General features: G+C 49.2%; 1 protein-coding gene across 1 annotated transcript in view; it reads left to right on the top strand.

Moving 5' to 3' along the window:
• Positions 1-13,906, top strand: part of WDR25 (WD repeat domain 25) — a 142,869-nt gene that overhangs the window by 91,237 nt on the left and 37,726 nt on the right. The window contains exon 4 of the mRNA XM_040256928.1: positions 8,583-8,713. Within this exon, the coding sequence (XP_040112862.1) occupies positions 8,583-8,713 (131 nt within the window). The remainder of the gene's footprint in view (positions 1-8,582; positions 8,714-13,906) is intronic.

The raw sequence follows: 13,906 nt of genomic DNA, 5'->3' as shown, positions 1-13,906 counted from the left end.
CCTCTGGGAAAGAGCTGCACCCAGACCGATCCGGACTCATCCCTCTGACGAAGTGACTGGCTGCATGATGCTTCTCCGGCTATCGAGAGCCAGCATTCCGGCAGGAGGAGTGTTTGCCCTGATGATTTTAGAACACTTGGCAGAGGAAGGGGTGAGAAGCCTCCAAATTAAAAGACCCGAGGAGAGTGTCAGGGGCTCGCTCGGCTCTGGAGAAGGGGCCCAGGGGAGGCTCCCTGTGGGGCCACAGTCTGCAGAACAGCGCTGCCCCAAGGGGCCTGGGTGTCTCTAGTCCCTGGCTTTTCAGCACCTTGACTGTTTTCTAGAGCATCTCAGAGGGCCCTGGTTAAGTGAACACCCCGTGCCCGTGGAGAGCAGGAAGGCCTCTGCCAGTGGGCATGGATGCGGCGCTCCCGAGGGTGCGGGCACGGTCAGGTCATCACTCCTTTGGCCCTAGACCCAGACATGGAGGCTGTGCGCCCCCGATCCAGGCACCTGTCCCTGTTCCCACCCATGCTCTTCTCTTCCGCTCGCAGGAGTATCTCTCTCTAGTCCCAACCTTGATTTCTCCCCTTCTTTCCACACAGCTTTGGGGTGAGAAGCTGACCCTAACCGTGGATATATATGAAATCGGATGCTACCAAGCTTGAGTAAGCTCCCACCAGCCCCGTATCTCACACTTGGAATGTGCCTCTGAGGCCCCTCCCCGCCTCCACAGACGTTCGTCTTGTCATCTGCTAGTTAAGCTCATGCCAGCCCCCTGGATAAATCAAAGGTGGTTTTTAATCAACGGTACTATTTCATTCATTACCGTTATTGCACAGCAGTGGTGGCTTTATCTCTGTGTGTGTTTAATTGCAATTGCACTGCAGATTGGCTCCCTTCACAGGTAGGATGACCTCCATTGATTGACCCTGGAGCCTAAACACGGTCATGGCTTGTTCCTGTCCCGGCGGTGACCTCCAAGTCCCAGAAAACCAACTTAAGTTATACCTTTGGGATGGACCCTTTCTTTTTGCAAGTGGAGAACTATTTTTTTTTTTTTTTAAGTTTGGAAAATTCAGCCCTGTCCAGTAAATTAAACGCAGTGGCCAAGCTTGATATAAGAGAAAGTTCTACAACTACTGCCATTTCTTCTGTTACTACTACGACTGCTCCTACAGCTACTGTCTGCCGGCCTGTCATTTTTCTGGGGCTCTCTGTCTTACCTGCATTCTCTCTAATTCTCAGAACAGCCTCTGAAGGTCAGATCTGTTATCCTGATTCCTTGTACCGGGAGCCCACAGATCCGAGAGGATTGCCAGCTGATCCAGGGGCCTCCAGCTTATCCGTGGAGAGTGTGCAGATGTGGGCCTGTCTGACTCTGGCCCAGACCCCTCCCCAGGACTCAGCCTGGCATGCCCAAGGCAGCCCTTGTTTCTGATCTGCGGAGTTTGATCTGAAAGTTAGCAAGCTCCTGTTCTCGTTAACTTCGAGTCAGGATGGTTAAATTTACAGCTGGCTGAATACTTCCCAGAGGATGAGTGTAACGATATTGATTTTAGTGGAATGAGTCATATGCTGCCTGCCTGGGAACACGAGCTCCATCACCCGCAGCCGGTAGCCACAGCCAATCCCTTGTCAACGTCTCCGTGGCCTGCTCCCCAGCCCGTGGTGTGCACGCAGAGCCCAGGAGAAGGAAAGGTCACGGCGTGCCCGTGGGCGGGCGAGGCAGGGTGCAGCTGGCTGGGCCCCGGGCTCGCTTGGGTCCAGCCTCTGTCCCAGCATGACCAGTTTGTGTGACGTCCCCTCTGTCCTCAGTGCACCCTGCTGTGAAACAGGTCCTTGCAGAGTTGTAGTGGGACCCATGCACGCCCCAGGCAGGGTCCCCCTCTCCTGAGAAGAGGGCCTGAACTTCCCTGCAGTCTCTTGGGGACCCAGGCTTGGGTTTCACCTGAGTTGTTACGTGCCAGGACCTGGGCTGGGGTGTAGACCTACTGAGGGGGCTGGAGAGGCCCCTCAGGGCCCTGGAGCCCTCATGACGAAAGGGCCCCACATGGTAGGCTTTAGGGTGGACAGATAGTGTTGGCCAGCCACGCGGATGGTCACCTCGGGGAGCTCAGTGTCTCTGTCTGAGAAAGGGAGATGGGGGCTCCCTGAGGAGGACCCCGGCCAGCGTTACCAGCTGCCTCGTCACAGCAATATTGGTGACGGCGCGCTGGCGGCAACAGGAGTGTCGAGAGAACAAATTGCATTTCTGCGTTCTGTTTTCAACGTGTTTTTGCTTTAACGGCGATTTATAGTTTATTTGTATCATTATCGATTCATGGAGGAAAAGAAGTGATTTTTTTCTAACTCCAAGAGGGTCTGAACAGTGCTTATACCAGTCGAGTTCATTAGAACAAGATCAATAACATCAGTGTTAGTGGATTAAATATTTTAAAACTCAGTTTCTTATAAGCAGCATACAGTGAAGTAGTGGAATTTTCCATGACATACATGTAAACAAGTCAGATGCATCTCACGGTTAGAAGTTATACACAACCAAGCGTCGTGCTCAGAGTCTCATGGCCCTGGGAGGGGGTGTGATAACTATGCTGCTCCATTTCTGAGAAGTTTCAGTGCAGGAGCACATGTGACAGGCCAGGACCTCTGCTTCCATCATGGCTATCACCTTCAAGACAGTGTCTGATAAATATTTGCCAGCCTTATCCATATCTCTTTAAGAAAATGTAAAGGCCAGCCTGGGGCATCATATTCTCATAGCCTCAGAACAAAAACTTAAGTCAGTAATCTCTCAAGTCTCCCGCTGTTGAAAACTCATATCCCTTGGTTTTAGCTTTCAGTTTAGCTAAGGATGAATTCAGTAATTTGAGGCTTAGTTGTCTTCAAACCGTAAGAGTTTCCCTTTGTTGTTTGCTGTCTGCTGGGCCTTCTAGAATCCTCTCCATACTGCTCTGCTTACTGCCCTCCCAACAGACGTGTGTGTTTGAGGGCATGCGATCCCATGGAGAAGGGGCCTACCCAGGGTTGCTCTCCTGAAAGTGATAGAGCTGGGATGAGACCCAGGTCTGTGTGACCCTCAACCCCTCCTCAGTATCACCTCTCGCTTTGCACAGGTTGCTGGGGTCCTGACTGAGTTACAGTCTCACCCCAGACCTCCTTAGGTTGTGTCTCTCGAAAATTAGGGATCTGTAAGCTGTGAAAGTGCTGCACTCAATATGCCAGCAAATTTGGAAAACTCAGCAGTGGCCACAGGACTAGAAAAGGTCAGTTTTCATTCCAATCCCAAAGAAAGAATGCTCAAACTATCATACAATTGCACTCATCTCACATGCTAGTAAAGTAATGCTCAAAATTCTCCAAGCCAGGCTTTAGCAGTACGTGAACTATGAACTTCCAGATGTTCAAGCTGGTTTTAGAAAAGGTAGAGGAACCAGAGATCAAATTGCCAACATCCGCTGGATCATCAAAAAAACAAGAGTTCCAGAAAAACATCTGTTTCTCCTTTATTGACTATGCTAAAGCCTTTGACTGTGTGGATCACAATAAACTGGGGAAAATTCTGAAAGAGATGGGAATACCAGACCACTTGACCTGCCTCCTGAGAAACCTATATGCAGGTCAGGAAACAACAGTTAGAACCGGACATGGAACAACAGACTAGTTCCAAATAGGAAAAGGAGTACGTCAAGGCTGTATATTGTCACCCTGCTTATTTAACTTATATACAGAGTACACCATGAGAAATGCTGGGCTGGAAGAAGCACAAGCTGGAATCAAGATGGGCAGGAGAAATATCAATAACCTCAGCTATGCAGATGATACCACCCTTATGGCAGAAAGTGAAGAGGAGCTAAAAAGCCTCTTGATGAAAGTGAAAGAGGAGAGTGAAAAAGTAGGCTTAAAGCTCAACATTCAGAAAAAGATCATGGTATCCGGTCCCATCACTTCATGGGAAATAGATGGGGAAACAGTGGAAACAGTGTCAGACTTTATTTTTTTGGGCTCCAAAATCACTGCAGATGGTGATTGCAGCCATGAAATTAAAAGACGCTTACTCCTTGGAAGGAAAGTTATGACCAACCTAGATAGCATATTCAAAAGCAGAGACTTTACTTTGTCAACAAAGGTCCATCTAGTCAAGGCTATGGTTTTTCCAGTGGTCATGTATGGATGTGAGAGTTGGACTGTGAAGAAGGCTGAGCGCCGAAGAATTGATGCTTTTGAACTGTGGTGTTAAAGAAGACTCTTGAGAGTCCCTTGGACTGCAAGGAGATCCAAGCAGTCCATTCTGAAGGAGATCACCCCTGGGTGTTCTTTGGAGGGAATGATGCTAAAGCTGAAACTCCAGTACTTTGGCCACCTCATGCGAAGAGTTGACTCATTGGAAAAGACCCTGATGCTGGGAGGGATTGGGGGCAGGAGGAGAAGGGGACGACAGAGGATGAGATGGCTGGATGGCATCACCAACTCGATGGATATGAGTCTGAGTGAACTCCAGGAGTTGGTGATGGACAGGGTGGCCTGGAGTGCTGCTGTCCATGGGGTCGCAAAGAGTCGGACACGACTGAGCGACTGAACTGAACTGAACTGAAGCTTATTAAAAAATGGAAACATTTTTCAGTTTTGGTCCCTTTTAACAAAGAAAATACAGCAGAGGCCGAGTTATTACAAGTTAAAGTAGGGAAAAAGATATAAATTATGGCTTGTCTTCTAACTGGAAAATTTTAGTACTTAAAAGACATAGATTTTCTCTCAGTCTCTTTAGGGAATGGAGGATGAATAACATAGTCAAATACATTTTTTTTTTTCCAGCAAAAATGTTGTCATTATCTTGTAGCAGCTCGACTTTCACTTTTCCTCTCCTCTCCCCATCCCCCTGCCCCCCGCCCTGTTGCTGGCAAGACTGTATCACTACACTTTTTGAAAGAACATGGCTAATTCACTGCCTTTCCTGAAATAAGCATATGGTTATGTGATATGGTCCAAGAAACAGGGGGATTTTTTCTTCCTCCAGGCAGATAGTTTGTTTTTCCTTTTGGACCTAAGGGTTGGCAGTGAATTGCAAATGAGCAAGAAGTCGGCATTAGGCGCAGTTGTTTCTGTCTGAAGAGAAGACTTGTGGCCTGCTGGGGCCTTCTCACGTTGCGGGGCTGCAGCGGCACCTGTACTCTCCTTTTCTGACAAGGGAACGTGATGATTGCCTTCCCCGAGTCCCCATGAGGGGTCCCCCAGCCCCTTGGCTGGAGCAAGGCTCCTGAGGCCAGCGCTGCAGGCACAAAGACCATGCCTGGGGAGCACAGGCCAGCAGCCTCCGCTCCATCCTTCCTGGGAGGGGAGCCTGCTAACTGGGCTCCTAAATGCTGGGCTTCTTTCTTTCATCTTTTTAATTTGTGTACTTGGCTGCACGGGCTCTTGGTTGGGGCGTGTGGGATCTTTTAATCTTCGTGGCGGCACGCGGGATCTTGACTTGTGGCATGCAGACTCTCAGTTTGCAGAATGTGGGGTCGAACCTGGACCGCCTGCCCTGGGGCTGTGAAGTCTTTGTCCCTGGACCACCAGGGAAGTCCCACGCTTGGCTTCTGACCTCGGTTTTCTGACTTGGTTTCAACTGTAGCAGAAAGGCAAGGAAGAGTTTGGGCTCCAGACAGGTTTCGGGAAAGGAAAAGATAGAGGAAGAACAAGAAGTAATAGGTTTCCAATGAGATTCATTCCCCGGGAAGCAATTTTTTTGGTTAACTTGAGAGAGTTGCTTGTCTTTTGAGCTAATGAAAGGGGCACGGCACCCAGAACACTACAAGTCTGTTCATCTTCCTGATGCTTTGCAGGGGAGTTATTTATTAGAAAAGCAGTATTAAGACAGCAATGTCAGTGAAAAACAACGCATTTCCTTGGGCGAATCACGTCTTCCCATCTTTGTTCACGTTCGTCCTTCTTTAATATTCCTGTGAGTCAGGAACAAGTTCCCAGCATTGTCTTTCTTGCCACAGTGCTATTTACAGTCCCAGTTGTAAATGACTTTTCAACGTGGCACCAGGCAGAGAACCATATTTGCCTTGACTGCTCTCCTCGGGTTGGACAGTGAGGCTGCTGTTTATGGTCCCTTCACCGTAATCAGCAGTGCGATCCCAACTGGCCAGCCCTTGACAGCACGTCGCGGTGACACACGGGGACCACAGAAATCTTTGTGCGTTGCATTTTGTAGCAAAATAGTGGAGGGGCTTATTGAGCTTAAGGAGGCATAGAGTCTTCATTTGCAAAAAGTCAAGTGTTTCCAGAATTTCCTCTGATGACAAATGACTGCCAACTCTAGGCCCTTAGAAGATATTTGGGGAAAAAAAGAAAAATCAACATGCTTAATCATCCATCAAGGTAAAGGTGATACTTTAACAAAGAACAAGAGAGTAGCCTCTTTCCAAAAAATTTGTACCATGGAGAGGACATTTTGAAAACAGATGTTTTTAATCATTTGTATTATTCTGTAATTTTTGTTGCCCCAAATGATGTGAATGTATCCCCTATTAAAAACTTCGATTTTTGCACTCTTAACTCAGAAACAGTGTTTTTCTAATCGGCTCTAGAATCCTGTAAATGAAAATTTCAGTGGATTGTGAATTGGGTTGTTAAAGATTAGTTGCAGGGGCCATTATTTGGCATTAGGGGAAATGGAGCTTTATTAGCAAAATGTTCATAAAATCCTTTGCATCAGTGGTAGAAGAAAGTGGGAAATGTCTCTCCTGTTTCCAGCGGTAAGTATCTTCCATTCTGGTTCCTCGAATCTCTGGAAGGAGGCTTTCTGGGCTCTGGCAGACTTTGGTATCTAAACTGAGGCTGTAACTAAGCTGCTCTCAAGTCCCTGAGTCAATGAAAGGTCCCTACATTACAAAAATGGAAGTGAGGATAGTCCTGCTGCTCTTACTAAAAATGTCACAACTTATTTGGTTTAATAATTTCCAAGAGGTTTGTTGGTACTCTTAGTAAATGGCATATTAAAATGTGTTTTAAAATATGGGTTATTTTGTCCTTTTATCCTTGTCTCAAAATCATCTTTTTTTTTCTTGGTAATTGTTTTTATATTCATAATACATTGGTATAGTAGCACACTGTGTCACTTATTTATTAAATAAATATACCCATGTTGGCATCATATGCCTAAGGGTGTCTCCTGTGCTGTCAGACAAGTTTGGAGACCAATGACCTAGGCAGATTGGCTTTATCAAGAATTCTGCTGTAACTCTCAGGAGCACCAGTTGATGACTTTTATCTCCTCACCTGGTGAGCTGGTAGAGCATTTAATTAAGTATGGTCTTGAACGCAAAGCCAGGCAGCCTTCCGGAAGTGCTTTCTAAATCCGTGGGCCCAGCGCACTTCCTGGGTTCCTGTGCGAGGAGACTCTGCTTGAGATCTTGGCAGGGCAGTGGCTTCCGGCTTCTTAGGTCCCTAACTGGCCACCACCTCAGTCCAGGGGAGGGTTTCTGAGGGCCAAAGGCGGTCAAAGATGCCCCTCTTGGGCTGTGGCACTGTGCAGAGGAAGGCACGCTGGCTTTGGAGGCCAGTATACCTTGGCTCAGCGCAAAAGTTCCGTTCCCCACGTGCCCCACGTCTGACCTGTTCTAAGTGATCAACAGTTCTGGCATTTTTAGAGTTTCCCTGGTGGCTCAGAGGATAAAGCGTCTGCCTCCAATGTGAGAGACCCGGGTTCAGTCCCTGGGTTGGGAAAATCCCCTGGAGAAGGAAATGGTAACCCACTCTAGTATTCTTGCCTGGAGAATCCCATGGACAGAGAAGCCTGGTAGGCTATAGTCCACGGGGCCACAAAGAGTCAGACACGACTGAGCAACTTCACTTTCACTTTCTTTATGGCTTACCTCTCTCTAAGCGATCTCGGTGATAAAGAAGATATTTTCCACGGCAGAGTTACGTGCATACAGGCAGATGTTTGCACTATGCCTGGAAGTGCTTGATCGCAGTGTCATGGCAGATAGAAAAGGTGGTCCACACCCCTTTCCTCCAACCTGTGTTGAGTCACTGTGGTGTCACACTTTCATTGATCACTAAGAGCCTGATGGCACCCCACCTGCCATGCTCTACCGCAAACCCCACCCACTGCATCCTATTGCAAGCCGTAAGGGTGTGGTTGTAAGGTGCTGATCCTAAGAAGAATCACTTTGGCTCATCCTGCTCTAGGTTTTTACACCACCAGATGAGTAATCTATGGTATTAATTGGGTAGCTTTGGAGCTGTGATTCAGTCTTTCTGAGCCTTGGTTTCTTTAAACTGCAAAGTGGGTTTAGAGTTGACATGTGCTTTAACTGGGTTGATGCGCATGGGTTTACTGCACACCTAAAAGGTGGTGTTGGTGGATTCAGCCATGCTGCTCATCCCAGCGGTGGGGGTGCGGTGGGGTTGAGCTTGTAGAGGCTCTCAGGTGGCCTGAGAGTGAGGGTGGATGCTACCCGGGTTGTGTTTCCGGAAATTCTCCACTGGCCGCCTGGGCTCAGGCGGCTGTGCTCTGTGGCTCTGTACCAGGTGGCGTCTTAATTTTAAGATATTTAGTTTGTGATCTGAGTATTTTCTGACTCTCTTCGTTTTGTGTGTTGTAGGAACCCAGCTATTCAGTAGCCAAAGTGACTTTAGGATCACTACCTTGAAGTTCCATCCGAGAGACCACAGTGTTTTTGTATGTGGCGGCTTCAGCTCTGAAATGAAAGCTTGGGACATAAGGACCAGCAAGGTAACACCCACCTTCCTCACTTGGCCTTTCCAGGAGAGCTTTCTTGACAATTTGAATGACTGGGGGCGGGTCAACATCTATATATAGGACCCTCGAGATGGAATAATTACCACTTAATATGTAATCAGTGCAAAGCATAATTTTTAGATGTTTTGAAAGAACAGTCTTGAGTCATTAGATATTAAAGCTTCGTAGGTGCAGTTCTGTGCAAGCATGTTGCTAAAAATATTTGTGGAGCGCCTACTGTGTGCAGATGCTTCTGGATGTTAGAAAGTGAATCAGCCTTGGATTACTCAAGGGAGTAATATGTGGATACAGATCAGTGGTGCGGAGGAGTGCTCTTTGTGTGTGCACGTGTGTGTGTCTGTGTGTGCGTGAGGGGAGGGGCCTTGGGGCGGGGCCGGCATTCAGAGAGGGTGAGCTTTCAGCTCAGGGCAAAGAGGGCTTCACAGAGGAGACTGTGTTGCCTTCGGGGCTTAAAGGCTAGTCCCCATCGGTCCCATAGAGAAGCGATTGTCCAGTCCCATCCGTTACCTCAACCTGCTGCTCCCGTTGCTTCCCTCACTTAAGACATGGCATCTCCATCCTTCTGGTTGCTCAGGCCAAACCCATCAGAATCATCACGCTCTCTGCCTCTGCTCTCATCCCCTGCCACCCGAACCATCAGCAGATCCGTTTGTAACTGTGGTTTTAAACCGCCCTTGTCTCCTGCTTGGGTAGTGGCAGCACGTTCATTTCTGATAAATGTCTTCTCGGCAACACCACTCCACCCACACCAGCCCCAGCGGCTTACAGTTGTTCTCAACACAGCAGCCAGGGTGTCCCGTGACAGCAAAAGTCCAGGTGTCACTCTTGCGGTCAGCACCGTCCAGGTTCAGGTCTCACAGCATTAAGAGCTGTGTCCCTGCGGTGGCCCAAAGGCCTCATAATCTCCTGTCAGCCCCTTCTCTGCAGCTCTGGTCCCACCAGCCTCCTAGCCGTCCCTAGAGCACACCAGCACATTGCTGCCCCGAGCCCTTTGCACCTTTGCTCTTTCTGCCTGCAGTGCACCCCTCCTGGTTTTCTATGGAGAGGTTCTCACCCTCCCTCCTCCAGGATCCTGCTTACATGCCGCCTCTGCAGGAAAGCCTTCCTGGACCAGGTGCCAGGCAGTCCTGGCGTTCACTAGACGCCCCCACACCTCACTTCTCTCTATATCATTCATCATCATCCGCGCGCTATGGCTGTACGTGTGTATTTGTCTGTTTCCCTCCCTTTGAATGTAATCTTCCAGGGCGGGGGTTTCTGTCTGTTTCGTTTGCTGCTGACTTCTAGCTCCTAGACCAGTGCCTGGCACGTGGTAGGCATTCAGCAGATCTTGGTTGACTGACTGAGCAGATGGAGGCGACCATGCAGACTGTGGGAGATATAAGGTTTGGACAGGGCCAGTGACCTGCTTCCTAGTGACACAGCTGGGAATGGGCCCCAGGCAGTGGGACAGGTGGGCAGAGAGACTTTTAAGGCTGTGCATCTGGATTTGGATCAGCAGTGGGGAGCCATGGGAGGTTTGTGAGCAGAGGGAGCCAGGATCAAGACTGAGGAAGGACTCAGGGAGGGGCAGTGAGGAAGAACCTGAGTGCTCCTGCCTCTGGGGAGCCAGTGGTTTCAGGGTGTCTGTTTCAAGCCCTGAGAAGCAATGCCCTTGGTCTGAAGGAGGCACTGAATCTCTCAAATGCTGCAGGGTCATTCATGATGAAACGTGCATCGATCTTGATCTTAAAAGAAGAGGGTGCGGAATGTCAGAGACTGCCGTCCTCCAGCTGGGATCCAGGGGAGTTGGTGGTCCCGTGCTGAAGGTGCAGCATCAAAGCTGCTGCCTAAAGGCATTCCTGTCCCGGCAGGTGCAGCGGCCTCTGCAGGTCTGTGCTGAGCAGAGGCCTTTCCGAATGGCTGGGATGGAAGGTGGCAGGGTGAGGTCTCCAGTGCTAGATTCAAAAGGCAGGCTGGTGCTTTAGATTAGCAGCTGCAGGAAGGTGCTCTCCCACCAGGCTGTGGACGGGGGATGCTGGTGTTTTGAGGAGAACCTAAAACCAGAAACAGTTTCCTTCAAGAGGACAGGATGTTCCATCCATATGTATCTTGCTTACAGGATTGTGCCTCACACGGAGTGGGGAGAATTAGACATAAAGAGATGTACTCTTTTTTTAAAAGAAAAAACATACATTTTTTTCTTTTATAAAGAGACTTTTTTTTTTTTTTAAACAAAAATATTTGGAAAAGAGAGAAAAGCTACCCATAAAGAAGTGGACACGTGGACTTATAAAAGCACTGGAACACTCATGTTTGGGCTATAAATACATGATGAATGGAAGAAAACACTGGGAAGTGCTGTTGGAGCTGGAAACTCTTAGTCATGCCGTTTGAAGCTGGGCCTCCTGGTCACTCAGCCCCTGCTGACGGCCACGTCCCTCGGAGGTGCGCTTACTGTTTTTAGCCCCGAAGACCAACCACGTAAGAAATTACTCATCAAGGACGCCATCTGATTTAAGACTTTGTTAAAAATACTGGATTTTCTCCCAGGGCAGACGCCAGCTGATGCGCTCTGAGAACGCTAGGGGAGAAGCAATTAGGAGCAGATGTTGCTGTGACTGGTGTTGGCATGTTTGCCAGTCCTCTCCCAAGCTAGTAACGTGGGTAACGGGGCCGCACAGTGTTTGTTTTTGCTTCCTTTTCTCCAACGATCCGACCCCCTGTCTTCCTCGCTGGGTCACAGGGCTCGTTCCATTTGCACCAGCCAGACTCAGGGGATCACTCTCTCTCCCGCTTCAGTGAATGTTTCCTCTGAGAGGTGTGGCCCAGCGGCTCCTGTGGATCCAGCAGGAGGGCCAGAGAGGAGAGGCAAGGGGGCCCGCTTAAGGTGGCTCTCAGCAGTCCTGCTGCACTCCCACGGGGCGCGGGGCTCTGTCCAGCGTGCTGAACTCTCCAGCCCTGCCTGGTGAGCGTGCAGACGCCTAGGTCTGAGCAGTGTGGCTCTTATTGCCTTCAGGGGCAGCCAGGAAAACTGCAGGAGGTACACAGACTTTACGTTAAAATCATGACAGATTTCCTCTTCTAAAAATAATGGGAAGTGGCGGACTTCCCTGGTGCTCCCAATGCCGGGGGCCCAGGTTCCATCCCTGGTCAAGGAATTAGATCCCACATGCCACAGCTAAATATTCCATGTGCCGTCAACTAAGATCTGATTTAGCCAAATAAATAAATATGAAAAGGACGATGGGAAGGACCTTATTATTTCATATAGTATGTGATTTTATATGGAAAAATTAGACACTAGGAATAGAAGGGGTGGCCGAGCCAGCTGAAGGTGAACGTTGTAACATGTGCCTTTTTTTTTAATTTTTTTATTTCAGTGTTCTTTTCCACTGTGTGTTTTTTTAAACATTGATTGGTCTTATTCTTATACAGTTTTGTATTTCACTTCACATATTTCACACAGCATTCTCAGGGTTTTCCTTACACTGAGATGAGTTCTTGTAGATTTTCAGTACATCCCTCAGACAGCGCACGTCTGGCTGGTTTGCTCCTCGCCTCATCCTCGGTACTGAGAACGCATGTCTGACACAGCAGGCACTCCATAAATATGAATCAAATGAATTTATTTCAAGTGGTTCAGATTATTAAACCATTTCCCGAGGATGGTTTGAAGGACATTTGCTTTCCTTCGGTTTGCCATTTAAAGCTAGTAGGTGGTGATGAGGGGTCGACCAGCTGAAGCCTTAGGGCTAAGTCTGGCCTACTTCCTGTGTGTGTAAATAAAGTTTTATTGGAACACAGTTCTGGTCATTCACTTGCATAGCAGCTACAGCTGCTTTCACACCACAGCAGCAAGAGTTGGGTTGTTGAACCGAAGACTGCATGGTCCGTAGAGCCAGCGTGGTTACGATTTGGCTGACCCCTGTCAAGGTGGGCCAGGCTGTGGTGTCTGTCACTCCACGCCTGGTCACGGCTGATCCCCCTGACCTGGCTGACCAGGTGGGGCTCCCCGTGCCTCACCCTTTCATGGGCACCCTGTGGAACTCGTGTGCACACGGAACGTTGTTTCCAGAGAACCGTGCCTCAGTCGGGGGTATGCGGGTCGTTTTCCCTCCCTGTTACCATCCCCAGGCAAACCACACCAGTCTACTGTTAGGCGCATTTGTGCGTCTAGCGCTTTCCACACTTGCAGTTTATTGCCTGCAGCTTGGGTTCCAGAATTCAGATTGCTGGGTTAAAGCAAGTCCGAGTTTTGAAGGTGAGGGGTAGGTGTCTAAGGCCACGGCTGATCCCACCATTGGAGTGTGACAGCAGGGCCAGACAGCCTTCTGCCGGGCCCAAGGAGCAGTTGGAACAGATGACATTAAAGCTGCTTTCCAGCCATAGACTTTTATGCTTCCTTAAGCAAAGCTGCATGATCAATGTCAGGATTCTGGGCTTCTCCGGTCCAGCCCAGTTCATTACAGCAAATGGGTGATTTGGCTCCTCTCTCTCTTCTTCGCCAATCTCTCTCCAATCAGGTTTGATGATCAGAGCACATCCCTCATCTCTGCAAAGTGCCTGACTTCATTTCCGGCCGGTCGGCAGACTGTGTTCCTCACTAGCCCTCTGAGCCTGCTTACTGGCGCTGGCTCCATGCTGCCAGCATGGGATTTTCTGATGCTTTTTGTCTGCTGACAGTCTGCCCAAATGTGGGTATGGTCTGGAACCCAAGATGTCCGTGGCCTTACCTTTGTGTTACTGTGGGAGTCAGAGCCCCGATGGGCTGCCAGAACTTATTGGCCTGAGCTCCAAGAGACCTTGGCTCCCATCCTCCCTCTCCCACTTGCTTAGCTGGCTGATTATAGGTGAATCTCTAGGCGAAAGCTTCCCTGCATCAGGTTTCCCCACTGGTGCAGGAAAGGGGCGGCAGGAGGTCATCTCCGCAGCAGGCCTGTCAATCCTCCCCTACGTAGGAGAACACCCGGGGCTCTCATTAGGATGCGGATTCTGTTTCCGCAGGATGATGTCTTAGTCAACTCAGACTGCTGGAACAAAGCGCTGCAACCCGTGCGCTTAGACAGCGGACGCTTATTTCTCATGGCTCCAGAGGCTGGACTCTAAGATCAGGGTGTCAGTGTGCTTGCGTTCTGGTGAGGGGTCTCCTCTGGGTTGGTAGATAGCTTTCGTCTTGCTGTGTCC

The sequence above is a fragment of the Oryx dammah genome, unplaced genomic scaffold (genome assembly GCF_014754425.2).
Source record: "Oryx dammah isolate SB20612 unplaced genomic scaffold, SCBI_Odam_1.1 HiC_scaffold_16, whole genome shotgun sequence".
Classification (NCBI taxonomy): Eukaryota; Metazoa; Chordata; class Mammalia; order Artiodactyla; family Bovidae; genus Oryx; species Oryx dammah.
Note: the sequence above shows the minus strand (reverse complement) of the source record. Positions and strands in the feature narration are given on the sequence as shown.